Source organism: Schistocerca gregaria, chromosome 3 (genome assembly GCF_023897955.1).
Source record: "Schistocerca gregaria isolate iqSchGreg1 chromosome 3, iqSchGreg1.2, whole genome shotgun sequence".
Lineage (NCBI taxonomy): Eukaryota > Metazoa > Arthropoda > Insecta > Orthoptera > Acrididae > Schistocerca > Schistocerca gregaria.
In genome coordinates, this window is record NC_064922.1 from 334148284 (window position 1) to 334164854 (window position 16571).

The window sequence follows — 16571 nt, forward strand, 5'->3', positions numbered from 1 at the left end:
AGGTCAGCATAGCCAACAGGACCAAGAAACTTTCGATGATTGGTGCTGTTATGTTGACCTCGAATTTGATTCTGACGTGGGAACAGGCATGTGTGGATTGAGGCATTCAACCTACAAACATTTACAGAGAATGTGTTGCCACCCAATGTTTGTTATTTAGATCAGGCACTGTCAGTGCAGCCTCAGTAGATCAATGAATCTGTAAGGTTCGAAAATAGTCGCCTCATAAATACAGGAAATGTTGGCAGGACCATTAATAAACGCTTTAAAGAATTAGACGTTTGCTGCATACTTCCTCTGTGGGGTCGCCATTTTAACGGGCGCTAGAGTATGAGCCACTTGTCAGTGAGGAGAGGGGTAGTATTTGGGGTGGTACTCACATGGTGCCCTTGGCGACGGTCATGTTGAGGTTGGTGAGCACGTGGTTGGGGTTCTTGTTGGAGCCGTAGTGCTTGAAGGCGTGCCGCACGCAGACCGCCTGCTGCCTGCGCGCCCACACGCTCGACTGCTGCGACATCAGCTGCGGCCGCGCCGGCGGGCCCGCCTCTGCGCTGCTGTTCACCTCCCTGCGGGCACAGGCAGAAGGAAACACACGGTGAGCATCGTATTACAGCGGCTGTACTCACCACACACTTGTACTCTAGTTCTGAAGGTACATCATAGTACATGATGGAAGGTGTTCGAAATTTAAGGCACGTAATACCGGGTGATCAAAAAGCAAGTATAAATTTGAAAACTGAATAAATAACAGAATAATGTAGATAGAGAGGTACAAATTGACACATATGCTTGGAATGACATTGGGTTTTATTAGAACCAAAAAAATACAAACGTTCAAAAAATTTCCGACAGATGGCGCTTCATCTGATCAGAATAGAAATAATTAGCATAATAAAGTAAAACAAAGCAAAGACGATGCTCTTTACAGGAAATGCTCAATATGTCCACCATCATTCCTCAACAATAGCTGTATTCGAGGAATAATGTTGTGAACAGCACTGTAAAGCATGTCCGGAGTAATGGTGAGCTATTGGCGTCGGATGATGTTGTCTTTCAGCATCCCTAGAGATGTCGGTCGATCACGATACACTTGCGACTTCAGGTAACCCCAAAGCCAATAGTCGCACGGACTGAGGTCTGGGGACCTGGGAGGCCAAGTATGACGAAAGTGGCGGCTGAGCACACGATCATCACCAAACGACGCACGCAAGAGATCTTTCACGCGTCTAGTAATATGAAGTGAAGCGCCATCCTGCATTTTGGTTCTAATAAAACCCCATGTCATTCCAAGCATGTGTGTCAATTTGCACCTCTCTATCTACATTATTCCGCGGGTTATTAAGTTTTCAAATTTATACTGACTTTTTGATCACCCGGTATACAATATGTACGAGAACCAAGACTTGGAAACCAAGAACGGAGTGCGCGAACTAAAAAGTGTGTAAGATAGGAATGTAGTCCTTCGCCCCAACTGTTCATTCTATGACAGAAATAAAAGAAAGGTTAGAGAGTGTAATTCAAATTCAAGATGAAAGGATACAAATAGTAGGTTTCACTGATGACATTCCTATCCCCAGTTAAAATGAAGAAGACTTACAGGATCTGTTGAATGGGACGAATAGTCTAATGAATAAAGATTACAGATTGAGTGTAAATTGAAAAAAAAAATACGAAAGTAATGAGAAACAGCAGATATGAGAACAGCGAGAAATCTAACAACAGGATTGGTAATGACGAAATGGATGAAGTTAACGAATTCTGTTACATAGGTAGCAAAAGAACCCACGATGGGTGGAGAGAGGAGAAAATAAAGACCAGACTAGCATTGAGCGTTCCTGGTCAAGGGGAGTCTGCTAGTATCAGACAAAGGTCTTAATTTGAGGAAGAAATTTCTGAGAATATACGTTTTGAGCACAGCATTCTGAGGTAGTGAAATACGAACTGTGGGAAAACCGGAACGGAAGAGAATCGGACTATTTGATATGTGGTGCTACAGACAAATGTTGAAAATTGGTAAACTGATAAGACAAGCAATGAGGAGGTGCTCCGCAAAATCAGTGAGGAAAGAAATATGTGGAAAATGCTAACAAGAAGAAGGGACAAGGTGATAGGACATGTTTTAAGACATCAGGGATTACATCAATAGTACTAGATGGAGCTGCAGAGGGTACGAACTATAGAGGAATATAGATATTGGAGTACGTCCAGCATGTAATTGAGGACGTAGGTACGAGTGCTACTCTGAAATGAAACGATTGGCATAGGAGAGGGATTTGTGGCTGGTTGCATCAAACCAGTCAGAAGACTGACAAGTCAAAAAAAAAGTTACATTTTGAAGGACACTGGCTTTCTTGGCAGTAGCCTCCAGAAACAAAAATGTCTGAGAGGTAGCAAAGTAAGTTTATACCTCACCTAAAATCATGTCTTCTTGACAAATCTTATTCCATAAATGAATTTTTATTCAAAACCAGTAGCTTGTAAAAAAAGAGAGTATTTCTATGTATAGTTGCAAGAATAAGACTGAAAAACATATGGGTCCATTATATCAAATGGATCTCTAAACTAACTCGTTTCACATCATTTCGCAGATCATATATATGATCTGCGAACATACAACAGATTCACTCTGTAAGGTTCGTGTATGCCTACACGTTATATATGTATTTTGTATTATTTGTTCTTTCATTTTCATATTTTTATTGACATTTTTTATATAGAGTCTGTCTAGCTATGGATTGCAGGTCGAATGATATTTAGATGACGGCAGAACAAGTCAAATATACTGCTGATCGTCATAGGTGTAGTATTAGAGCTTCCTGCATTCATAGTTCGTGGCAGGCCACGATAAGTAGTAGCTGTGAAAGAAGATTGTGTTGTTACGATTTGGTCAGTTGAACAGAGCATGAGAGAATCGAATAGCAAAATGAAGTCGCAAGTTCGCCACGGCAAAAGATACGCTATCTCGAATGTCACTGTCACAAATTTTAGTGGCACTACATGTATTGGTGGAAGACAAATAATCAAATAAAAGAATGTTCATGATCCTAAATATCAGGGTTCTTATATTACACCCTTCATTAATTAATTCACCATGGAACAACCTTTTCTATGTATGTATGTATTTATTTATTTGTTTATTAGGGTTAGGAATACTATTAAAAATACTCTGAAGACACTGGGAGTAGTGACGGACAGAGTAGCTGCATACATAGAAGTCTGTACCATCACTGTGTTTAGAGCGTCTACCTACTCGTAAAGGAGAGCAGACGTAACACGTGGACTTGGAGTTCACAGAAATGATGCATGTAATTGAATTTGAAACAGTTCATTGTTATTCATATATTTAAAGAAGATGATGTTTGCATGTAGCACCGAAAGCTATGGCTGGTAGCGGCTAGAAACAAGTGAACATCGGAATGAACTCATACGCTGACTTCTGTAGAAACAGCTATTCCAACCAGCCATCTTGCTGAGAGTGAATGATTGTACTGTGGATCTAAAGGGATATCGTAACTCCTTGTGAAACACATAGACAAAGTACGATAAAGGATAATTATCACTTACCAGTGGACAGACGTTAAAGGAAATTTTAAACACACGCGAAGAAAAGAGGAACTGACTGCGACTAAATAACCTAAAAGAAAAGTGAGTGGAATGACGTTCTATTCGAGTATCGTATTGCAATGCTGCTGTAAGTAAGAGCAATTTACGTAATTCGATAAACTATATGCCTCGTAAAGAATAAAATTTGTCTCTAAAGATAGTCAGATATGCCGCTAACTCGAACATAACTGTAGTAGAAAACTACAATACAATAGGAATTAATCCAGCTGTTGACTATCACACAAAACAAGCCGTATGAGCTTCTCCATGACTATGAAAACAAGCGAAATCATATCCGTTTCAAAATTTAGTGGAAATCTTACTTTATTTCTGTTTTCAGGATCCAGTCTTTAATCCTTTTGCTTTAAATGTGGGTGTAAAGATACAAACCCGGACCGGAAGTCAAGTTAAAGCAGAACTGCAGGTACCGTGGTTTACAGTAAGACTTACTGTGTATTTTACATGAAGTTCTTGGAAGTAAATGAGCCAGGCAGCCGGAAGAAATCCACTCTGCATTGGATCAATTTGGATCACGGAAGAGAAGAAGCGAAATCTGTTAGATAAAATTTGTTACTGCCTTAAACCGGAGACTTACGGGATTCACCCTGCTGTCATTCATTTTACTTTGCACGGTTCAAAGGAGGAATGAAGAGTGAGGGACGACGGTCATAAATGCTCTCCATCATGCACTCTGCAGTTGGTTGTGGAATATTTGTGCAGATGTGTAAGGAAGAAACATTACAGATGGAACACGCACTGGAAAAATGATAACGCCATGGAACATGGTAATTTAACATTTTGAAAAGTGACAGTCGCTTATGAATTTGACAACGAAAGAAAATCATCGTAATAATTTGTTGCAGCGCACGTCCTCAGTGTTTACAGTGCGCAACGACCGCGAAGACAGATAAACTGCACGTATGTAATTGCTTAAGTGCTCCGCTACTAAAGAAACACGAGAGTAGATTGTCAACAGTCGCAGTAAGTATAATTGAAGCCGTACACATAGATCATATGTCTGGAATACCTTGTGAATTAATGCCACCAACGTAATAATTTCCTTGCGATAATCAAAGAAACGGTAGGTATCAGATCTATACATATGTTTCAATTTTAGTTGGCATTTGAAAATGCATCTACAGGTATGCAAATTCATTGTGCTCTAATAAAAAGTATTTTTATCTCTAAATATCGTAGTAAATACTAGTATCATTGTTAAAATTAAATTTCCGAAGTTCTGTGAAGCTTTAAATAATCTAGTCCTATGGCAACAGATTATATGTCATTGCGTCTGTAGGTAAAGTTTGTGTAAAGATATGAAAAGCTAACAGATTGCTTCACATACAACTGTAATACGGCGCTCTCAGGTTGTACATTAACCTCACTTCTTCCTCATTTGTCCGTTTGATGGTACTCGTCAGCTTTTAGATTACCCATTTACCATGAGCACACAAGCATCCTATAACTCTGGACATACGAGTCCTGTACCCTAGACACGTTAGGTAAAGAGCGCGCTCTGTTCACTGCAGTCTCCGTTAGTCAACAATCATAAAGCTATTATCCCGTTTTCTTTTCTCTGGTACAAATTAATGGTCCAGGCTTTACTTCCACCCCGTCACAAAAACATAGCACAAGATGTCTAAGCGGACATATGCTAGTCAGCACTATCAATCCAAACGATTCCGAGTACAGTGGTGTTTGAAACTTACAACAACCCTACATTAAAAGCAGAAATTTCGTGCTGTGCGGAGAGGAATACTTGTACACCAATTTTATCTCATGGGGAGATCTGAAACATTTATCTTGTTGGTAGATGTATTCATGGCAGAATTTGGTGCTAAAACCGACAACATCGCTACTACTTTTCTTCTTGCCTCGTACGGGACAGAAGCATAAAATCTGTCTTTTTCCCACCATACTGAAACCACAAAACATTCTATAAACACCGCAACTGTAGTGTTATCCATAAAATATTAATCGTATAGCCAACTAGCAAGCGAGCGACCACGATCTCCTGAAAGTAAGTGCGAGGCGAACGGTATTTGTTGTTACATGGAAGTCTGCAAACACCTACACGAGTAACGGTGCTGGTAAACTCCAGAAATCACGTGGTTACTGGAAAGTAAACTGTCGTTTCGAACTGAAGGTGGTGATTCATTCGAGAAAACTGGAGTAAGATTTCAAGTCGAAAATGTGCAGTATTTTACACACATCGTTTATTAAATTCATATACAGGGTAGGCAAAGTGATACTGATCCAGAATATATTTCATGCATCTTAAGACAGACAACCTACATTGTCCTCCTCGGGGGAGTGAAATATGTAAACTGTGTTGCCTGCCTTAAAATGCATGAAATATTTTCCAGGCCGCTCTCACTTGGCCCACCCCGTATATACCCCGACGCCGTGGAAGGCTTTTCCCTGCCCTATTCTTTCTTCCAGAAGTGCTAGTCTCGCAAGGTATGAACAGCTTCCACGAAGCTCGAAATGTAGGAGATGAGGTTCTGGCGGAACTGAAGCTGTGAGGGTGTCTAAATAGTTCATCCACTTAGGGCAGTGCGGGGGAAAGGATACCTTTCCCGTTTAAATACCGATCTGGCGCACAGTTTTAAACTTGCGGGAAATTTCATATCATCTCACCCTCGCTGCAGAGTGAAACATTCCCAGATTACACCCCGGTACCTCCCCCCCCCCCCCCCCTTGTCACGTGATTCAAGATAAGAAGTTGACAGCTATTCGTTTATTCTCTCTAGTACTGTACAATATTATGGTAAACCATAAAAACTGAAACTCATAGATCCATGAGGGTGGCTTCACTCGGTGACTTCATATTTCTGCAATATCCAAAGATAATTTCTAAATACATTTCATTTAGAGTGTCGGCAGCCACATGTTTCACGGTTGCCTGTAGGCGCTCGTCTGTGGGTCATCCATCAACGCTCACTTAGTGATTTCTCTGAAGTTTCATCTGCACAAGTGGCTACCATTGCCGAGGAATCGCCCTTCGTTGCTGGTGGCGTACCGGAGTCGAGACTGCGGCCGGAGAATGTGCGTTTTTGCGCATCATCGCCTGAGGACATTACCTTTGTAATGTTGTGGTTCTCGAACGGCTACCTACAATGGCTGTCAGCCTCTGTGGGGGAATCGAGACTCCATTTATCTTTAGACTTTCACCATTTTCGTTCAAACAATTGTCTTACTATTGACTTTTTTAAAAAAATGTACAAAATGTGTGTGAAATCTTATGGGACTTAACTGCTAATGTCATGAGTCCCTAAGCTTACGCACTACTTAACGTAAATTATCTCAAGGACAAACACACACACACCCACCCATGTCCGAGGGAGGACTCGAACCTCTGCCGGGACCAGCCGCACAGACTGCAGCGCCTTAGACCGCTCGGCTAATCCCTCGCGGCTATTTCAAGAGCTTCGATGAACTAGCGGGGGTGGTATTTTTCTTCACAGTGAGACCCTCTGTGCCAGAGAATTTCATTACATGGTCGTGCTCATATAGTGTGTGCTCCACCACAGTCGTTTTCTCCACCTGTTTCAAACACTGATTTGTGCGATGGTCCTGATGTTGGTTTTTAATCTTGTAGTTCTGTCATAGCCATTTCCAGATGTAAACGATATCCACTGCACTCCTGTCTGGCTTTTGCCGATCTGCGGCAGTCTCTAATCTTCTGGTCGGTTTGTATATACTCTGTACACGACGTTGTGCAATATGCAACCGATTCAGTCCGCCACCCTGGGCATCAGTAGCAACAAGGCAGTCCCTAGCATTTCTCCTGACGTGTAATATGGCTCCTCTGCACAAAACTTTCTGTGCGTTGTTCGAGGATACATTTTCGGAGGCTGTACCAATTCACACATTAACTGTGCAAAACATACGGTTATGTTACATATTTACGCGGATGATGTATCCACTTGTGTTTGTGCACGTGAGAGTCAGTACATGCTCTAAGTTAGCAATGGAGTGTTTAACAAATTAGTCATTTAATCTAACAGACAGGTGTGGATGTCGCAATTGTTTACACACTAAAGAGCCAAAGAAACTGCTACAGGCATGCGCATTCAAATACAGAGTTATGTGAACGTGCAGAATACGGCGCAGCGGTTGGCATTGCATTTATCTGGTGCAGTTGTTGTATCAGTTACTGCTGCTACAATGGCAAGTTATCAAGATTTAAGTGTGTTTGAACGTGGTGTTATAGTCGGCGAACGAGCGATGGGACACAGTGTCTCCGAGATAACGATAAAGTGGGCATTTTCCCGTACGACCATTTCACGAGTGTACCGTGAATATCAGGAATCCGGTGAAACATCAAATCTCCGATATCGCTGCTGCCATAAAAAGATCCTGCAAGAACAGGACCAACGACGACTAAGGAGAATCGTTCAACGTGACAGAAGAGCAACCCTTCTGCAAACTGCTGCGGATTTCAATGTTGGGCCATCAAGCGTCAGCGTGCGAACCATTCAACGAAACGTCATCGATATTTGGCTTTCGGAGTCGAATTTCCAATCGTGTACCCTTATTGACTGCACGACACAAAGCTTTATGCCTCACTTGGCCCCGTCAACACCGACACTGAACTGTTGATGACTGGAAAAATATTGCCTGGTCGGACGAGTCTCTGAAATTGTATCGAGCGGATGGACGTGTACGGGTATGGAGACAATCTCATGAATCCATGGACCCTGCGTGTCAGCAGGGGACTGTTCAAGCTGGTGGAAGCCCTGTAATGGTATGGGGCTTGTGCAGTTGGAGTTATATGGGACCCCTGATATATCTGGATACGACTCTGACAGGTGACACGTACGTAAGTATCCTGTCTGATCACCTCTATGGATTCATGTCCATTGTGCATTCCAACGGACTTGGGCAATTCTAGCAGCACAATGCGACACACCACACGCCGCTGGCCATCAAACTCTCCATACATGAACATTATTGTGCACATCTGGGATGACTTGCAACGTGCTGTGCAGAACAGATCTCCAACCCCTCGTACTCTTACGGATTTATGAATAGCCTTCCAGGATTCGTGGTGTCATCTCCCTCCAGCACTGCTTAAGACATTAGTAAAGTCCATGCCACGTCCTGTTGCGGTACTTCTGCGTGCTCGTGGGGGCCCTACACGATATTAGGCAGGTGTACCAGTTTCTTTGGCTCTTCAGTGTCTTAATCGCGGCTGCGGTGCCTAACAAGTAGAACTCAAACGTTATGAGTACCGCGGAAGATATTACACTTACTATCCAGTTTCTCCCTGGTGCCCATTAAAAGGCAACAAATTGAAAAAGAAAAACAGATTCGGTGAGCCGCCTGCGCGAACCGTTTCGGGTTTTCGCCTGCTGCGGCGTATACGGTGTGTGGCGTTACGCGGGCGGCAGACCTCCAAGGCGCTGGTGACAGCACTTTCACTCGGCATGTAGTCGCGCCATTCGGCGACTGATACCGCCGCCTTCTTTCTACGCCCTGCGCCGCGGAGGGAAAAGAGATCAGCAAACCACAGAGCCAGGAGGTCTGCGCGCAAGTACGGCCTGAGGACTAAACACTACAAATATCTGGTTTCCACTTCACTACAACCCAGAACGCTGCTCATCCTCTCTCATCATATCGCGAATAGCATGATGAGAATTTTAAGCAGGGGCCCAATGACATGATAGCAGAAGACCCAGATAGTTACCAAATTTGGTTGGCAGTGGATATGTTGAAGTTGTGTCAGGCCAATCCTGATGATGTCATTAGCCTCCTAATGATTGTGGACGAGTGATAATGAGAGACAGAGTCTATGACAATAACATCGAGGAATACAGAGATAGTGACAGAGAGAAGAGACAGCAACAGAACGAAGAAATGAATCAAATGGCAGCAGTAAGAGAGAGTAAGAGAGAGACAATGCCAACGAGAGAAGACCGTACTAATAGGACGGAGCGAAGGCGACTGTCGCTGTGAGAGAGGAAACAGTGACAGAGGCACAAAGAGATAATGAGTTGAGCTGAATTAGTAAGTGAGAATGGGCAAGTGGAAGTGGATGGGCATGAGCGACTAGTGGGTGTAAGCGAGTCATAATTAGGAAAGCTTGTGGGAGTGATAGTTGAGTTGCATGTTAGAAAGAGTGCGAACATGCTCGCAAGCCAGATCTTTTGGGGACATATGAAAGGTGCTGTGGAAAGTACAATCAGGCAGCTGGTACCCCACTTTTTAGTCAGTCTTTTAAACAGTATTGTATTCGCCTTTTTGTGCTCCGTTAGGAGAATTTTTCCGCAGGTACATAGAGATGGTCTAACAAGTTCCAAAGTCGCTTCTTGATTTATTTATTTATTTTTGTGGTGATAAGTAAAGGTCATGACTACTGTTCGTATATGCTGCATGGATCTTACCACATTCGTGAAATAAACGGCGGTTACCGATAGTTCTCTTAGGTAGTTATTTCATTAGGTAGTTACGTTAGTGACTTCAGTGATAGACAATCCAAATAGTCGCTCAACTATTTTACGCAACTACCATTTTTTCAGTGCTTGTTTTGCGATAAGCACGATTCGCATGAAAGAAACATTGTACCTGTCGCCTATTCGTCTTTGTTCATATGGTGACGTATCTCAGCGACGCCCCACGAGTCCCGGAGTCTTTCTTCTGTCGTCACACCAGCAATCCGTTTTGTTTCCGAGCTGCAGTGCCACAAAAAGAAAATCCTTCAGACCCACAACCACTTTAGCGAAATACCATTGTCCTAGTCTTTTTTTTTCTCACCGGCACTTTTCCAGCACAGGTCACGCTGTGGCATTTTGCCCTGCTGGGCATTCCCTGGTCCCACAAAGAGTGACTCAGTCATACAGCACACGGGAGCGGGCGGTTTACTTTCTCCGTTCAGAAAGAAACGCCACAGGTTTTGCTAGTTGCGAGCCCTGCCGCTGCCTCTGTGCACCTTGGGAGAACCCAGACCGCCACGCAAGACAAGGCCCGCCTTGCAGCAGTGGAATTTATTTGTCACTGCTACAACCACTTCGCTGTGACGGTTTCTTTTCAACCCTCTCTGCAGGGGACTGCAGGTAATTTTACTTAGCTTACAACAGGGAGCCGACTGAAAATAGGGGAAAAGTGATTCTTTTCTTTTGAATCATAAAAATGCTCCGCAAAGACTACAATTTTGATAATATTATAGACATTCAAAATATGAATTTTTTACCTTAACACGAAAATAACTCACGGCACAAAACATTAGTCACCGTAAAACTGGTTGCACTGGAGCCCTATAGACGGGATAAAACTGGTTCTAGGTGGCTATGCGAACATCCAGCTCTACCTTAAGCCGTGGCAGGGAGGTCCTATGTGTATGCGCCATTCGGCTGTATGGTATCAGCGCTGTGAGGTGCGTCGACGTGAAAACGAGGCAGAATCGTAGAAAGAAGCTCTCGTCTATGGACGTGCTCAAGATCACACCTTGAACTAAGTTACTCGATGTGTTTGTGTGTCAATATGAAATGTTCTTTGGAATATAATAATTCCAATGAAAGCAGGTACTGACAGATGTGAAAAGTACGGAGGTACCTGTTTAATAAGTCAACGTTGAAAATATTAGCACGAATTTTTTTACAGACGAATGGAAAACCTGGCAGAAGCGGGGAAGATCAGCTTGGATTCCGTAGAAATGTAGGAATATGCGAGGCAATTCTGACTCTACGACTTATCTTAGAAGCTAGGTTAAGGAAAGGCAAACATACGTTTATAGCATCTGTCGACTTAGAGAAAGTTTTTAACAATGTTGACAGGATACTCTCTTTCAAGTTCTAAAGGTGCCAGGGGTAAAATACAGGGAGCGGAAGGTTATTTACGATTTGCACAGAATCCAGTTATAATAGTCGAGGGGCACGAAAGGGAATCAATGTTTGAGAAAGGATTGGGACAGGTTGTAACCTGCACCCGATGTTATTCAATCTGTGCATTGTACAAGCAGTAAAGACAATCAAAGAAAAATTTGGAGTAGGAATTAAACTCTAGGGAGAAGAAATAAAAACCTTCAGGTTTTCCGATGACACTGTAATTCCGTCAGAGACAGCGGAGGTCTTGGAAGAACATTTGAACGGAATGGTGTCTTCAAAAGAGGATATAAGATGAACATCAACAAAAGCAGGATAAAACGGAATGTAGTCGAATTAAATCGGGTGATGCTCAGGGAATCAGATTTGAAAATGAAACACCTAAATTACTAGATCAGTTTTGCTATTTGGGCAGCAAAATAACAGATGATGGTCAAAGTAGAGAGGATATGACGTAGAAAGGCTAAGGCAAGAAAAGTTTTTCTAAGGAAGTGAAATTTGTTACCATCAAGCATAGATTTAAGTGGGGGAGGTCTTTCCTGAAAGTGTTTGCATGGATGCCTTGGACAATAAACAGTTTAGACAAGAAGTTTTTGAAATGTGGTGCTACAGAAGATTGCTGAAGATTAGGTGGGTAGATCACGTAATTAGTGAGAAGGTATTGAATATAATAGGGGAAAAGGGGAATTTGTGGCACAACTCGACTAGAAGAAGGGATCGGTTGGTAGGACACGTTCTGAGGCATCAAGGGATCACCAATTTGGTACTGGAGGGAAGCGTAGAGGGTAAAAATTGTAGATGGAGACCAAGAGATGCATACACTAAGCAGATTCAGAAGGATGTGGGTTGCAAGAGTTACTTGAAGATGAAGAGGCTTGCACGGGATAAAGTAGCACTAAGAGCTGCATCAAACCCCTTTTGGACTGAAGACCACCACAACAACAACATGGAATGTACTAGTTGTCTACCGCTCGTAGCCGTATTACATGGTATAAGAACAGTTACAAAAAGATCCCAACCGACCGCGTATCCTTGTCACTAATAACTGGTTTAAAACCCGAGAAGCATTGCTGCCGTGGGTGAATGAAAATCCATCTCAACCAGTTTCCGAGTGAACATTGCGAAGGAAACTGCGTATAGTCATCATTTGAAGTTGAGTACAACAAGAAAGAGTGACGAGAAGCACCGGAAATGAGACAGCAACATCTGAATTGTTGTTTAACTAACTCTACTATCTAGCCATCACAATAACCTACGACGACGGACGCAACAAGGAGACCAAAAAAGCTGACTATCATTGGCGAAAAGAGCACTCCTGGCCAAGAGAAGTTTACTAGTATCAAACACTGGCCTTAATTTGAGCAAGAACCTGTTTCATAGGGCTTTAGGGTTACATTGCTCGTTCGACCCATACTCTGTCACTTTATTGCACCTCTACTGGCACACTAAATCACCCCACACTAACTTCACAAAAAATGTTTGGGTCTATTTGGTACAGAAGTTGAAACTAACTTATCCAAACAATTATAGAGAGACCTACAGTTTAAAGTGTATTGTGAACATCGGTGCAACATGGAATTTTTAAATATACAATTCCTTGCTACGGTGGAAAGAGGCGATAAGTCCTAGGAACCACTGAATCTCTATCCCGGTTGGTTATAATGGAAGTGCAGCTACTCACGGAAATTCAGTGTCGGCTTTAATAGTCGTATAGCAGCGAAACTTGGAAGATATAATAATGCACTGGGAAGCATTAGTTCCAGTTTTGGTCACCGGGTACAAATCTGGCGCTGTACAGCATCTCGTCGACGTTCGTGTGGTAATACTGAACGAATTGTGTATGAGCGGTGGTTAGTAATAAAATCAACATTTTACCTTTCTATTTTGTTTGACCTTTACTGCCCACGTCCCGTTCCTAATCCATTGCCGGTCGGTGTGGCCGAGCGGTTCTAGGCGCTTCAGTCTGGAACCGCACGACCACTACGGTCGCAGGTTCGAATTCTGCCTCGGGCATGGATATGTGTGTCGTTCTTAGGTTAGTTTGGTTTAAGTACTTCTAAGTTCTAGGGGACTGATGACCTCAGATGTTACGTCCCATAGTGCTCAGAGCCACTTGAACCATTTTGAACCTAATCCATTACATATGGAAACATTCATAAACGTCTTTCTTGCATTCAAGGCGCCAGATTTGCTCCTGGTGTCCAAAATTGGAATTAATTTTTCTCCGCTTTAAGCCGACCCGCATTAACGCATTAGAATATCTATCAAGTCTCGCTGCCAAACAGCCCACACTGACCTCCGCGAGTAGGTGCACTTCCTATATAAGCACTTCGTACTTATAGTCTCACATTCGTCTAGGCACCGAAAGATATGACAAAACATAACAGTCTCAAAATTGTTGCTTACAAGCAGCAAAGTTTAAAGACTTAAAATTCTATGAAACAGAGCACTTCATGTGCTTTCACTTGTGTTAATGTATACGAGCTAGCTACATAATGACATGATGCTAATTCTCGCAGATATTAAGAGACATGTAAAAGTGCAGCAGCTGCGCTGGAACTGTCTAAAAGAATGTTCTTTCTATATCTGGAATTAATAAATCCTGGAGTAAGTTCTTGAAATTTTGTGGAAGTCCTGTACGACAGATAGAGGAAAAAGCAGAAATTCTGTATATTTCGATATTTTTACTTTTTCTTCCAGCTTTAAAGTTGTAACACGGATATGTAATAAAGTGAAATGTTGTTGTACTTGCAGAAAATTTACTTGTTCGAATCACCACGTTATACAGTCGCCACTCATAAGCGTAGTTTTATGAATACATGCTGTAATAATTTTTAGTACCGAATTTATCCCAAAAGCTCTCAAATAAGGGTGAAATGAAAGACGAAATGATACTTGTCGAAAGCTTCTCTTGTATCTAGCATTGCTCTCGTTTTCAAAGGCCGTACATGATGCGTACTGACCTACTGCGCCTTTTGAAATTTCTTCACTTCTGTGCCTACATTGATTTCTGTTACAATTCTTTCTTCTATCCTAAGGTGGGATGGATTGTCCCTCATTTACTGGATATGGAAGAGGTTTTAATTTTGTTTTCTTTATAGCTCTTATGCTACTGAGAAGCATCTACTCATGTTGTCGGAAACTGATACCATTTCCAGACTGACCACTGTACCAGATGAACCGTTGTTAATGCGACGCGTGGAATTTGTTGAGGTGTAGTTCAGAGATAGCGTTTTACGCGTTGCGTTCCTATACGACCAGATCGAAGAAGTTAACTTCGTTAGTATGCTTTCTGAGTCCCTCGGTTTCATATATGCTTTGACTATGAGCTGTTTCTACCTTCAGTCGTACTGGATAAGTTTTTCTAATTGTTTGGCTGATGACACATTCGACTGATTCATCACTGATGGTAAAAGCAGCATTTCGCCTATTTACGTGGTATGCAGTGTATTTGTGTACGTTAAGAGTGAGCTGCCATTCTTTGTACCAAGGGCTTATCATATTGCTGCATTTTGCAATGACAAAGTAAAAGGTAGGAAGAGACAAGAAAGTAAGTTTCTGTCTTCAAGGAAAAGCTTCTTTCAGTAACGGTATTTAGCTTCTGGTGAGAAAGTGCCTACCGCTAAAACGATGGTCATTATTGATGTGTAACGGTTGTTCTCTTCTGTCAGTAATGACACACTGCAATTTACCACACGGGAAAGTTCCCAGTCTGTGTTATCAAATCACAATAGATGATCACACACTTGACATACGATACTTTCTATTTCAGCCTTCCCCTTCACCATTAACAATCTAAAAGCAACACTTCTCTGTACACACACTCACAGCCGTATGCAGGAAAACACATCTAAAATGCCAGAGCTACAAGTCGCATACGTGCCAAATGTGTGAAGAACTAAAACGCCCCCTTCAAAGAGGTGGGTGCACATCCCTTGACACTCCAGACTCACCATGGGTCACTGACTCTTGCTTAACATTTCTTCTTGCATTATTACCTATACTGATGTTTATTGCAACCCGCAGTTCTGTACCTGACCTTCAAAAACCACGTGCGAGATTTGTATATTCCATCATTCGCTAGGTGCAGCGTATTAGTCCTAATGAGTAGGCAGGATCTTTTTGTAGAGCATTGGGATACTTTTCGTTGGAAGCTACGGTTTTCGAGTTACTCAAGAAAAACGTGTAAAAGTGACTTTCAAACGCACCTCCCCCCCCCCCCCCCCCCCGCTCCCCACTCCAACACTCATCCTTCACCAGTCAGTATTTCTATTATGTTGTTGGTGGCAATCTCTCCTAACACTCTAAAAAAATTTCCGACTACACGAAATATTCCCGATATTCGAACTTTTTTGGTCTCAACTGACTGAGATATTACACCCTCAACATAGCTGGCTATTTCGTTAACATTGTTAATTTAGACGTGGCTGTAAGTGTAATGGAAGAAAGACGACTTTTGTAAACGTTACACTAAAATTAGTGATACTGACAATTCGGTCCAAACTTAATCCTTACAAGGACAGTAGTTTCGTATTTACAAGGCGTGGCGAATACAGCGATGTAATGTTATGTAAAATTTACACAAGTACCAATTTTACAATTTGTTAGTGGTCGATTAAGCCGGTGGCGTAATAAGACAGGTCACGAAGACCAAAAAGGTGAAAAGAATTTGGGAAGCAATATATGAAGTCGCAATTGTTTTTTACAATGGTAGGAAAGAGAGTCATGAGCAACATACTAGAAATACTGTCCGGTGGAGGCTGCGTGTGCGAATGGGAGTGAGATTCAAGCTTACTTTGACACGTTTTTTTCGAATAAATAAGAAACAACTGCCTCTTGCGAAAATTTATCCCAATGACAAAACAAAAAGTTACTGGTTTTTTTTCCCTGTAGAACTAGAAGTTTGCCAGTAGCGAGCGAAAGCATACGAGATTGTCGCGCGTGGTTTTTGAAGGCTCCATATAAAATTGCGGGTAGCGGCAGCTGCATGACGCTTTCTATCAGGTAAACGATGCTGACTGCCCCTGTACGTGGACACCACCTCACTTTGAGCACCTTGCGGCAAACAGTGACTGCTGCGACCCGTATTTCGTTTCCTTGGCGCGACAGTCAGCCTCTATGGAGTCCCAGAAATAACCAAAG

General features: G+C 42.4%; 1 protein-coding gene across 1 annotated transcript in view; it reads right to left on the minus strand.

Moving 5' to 3' along the window:
• The window catches only part of LOC126355981 (ABC transporter G family member 20), a 382869-nt gene that overhangs the window by 208805 nt on the left and 157493 nt on the right, over nucleotides 1-16571 (minus strand). Inside the window, exon 2 of the mRNA XM_050006596.1 lies at nucleotides 381-566. Within this exon, the coding sequence (XP_049862553.1) occupies nucleotides 381-566 (186 nt within the window). The remainder of the gene's footprint in view (nucleotides 1-380; nucleotides 567-16571) is intronic.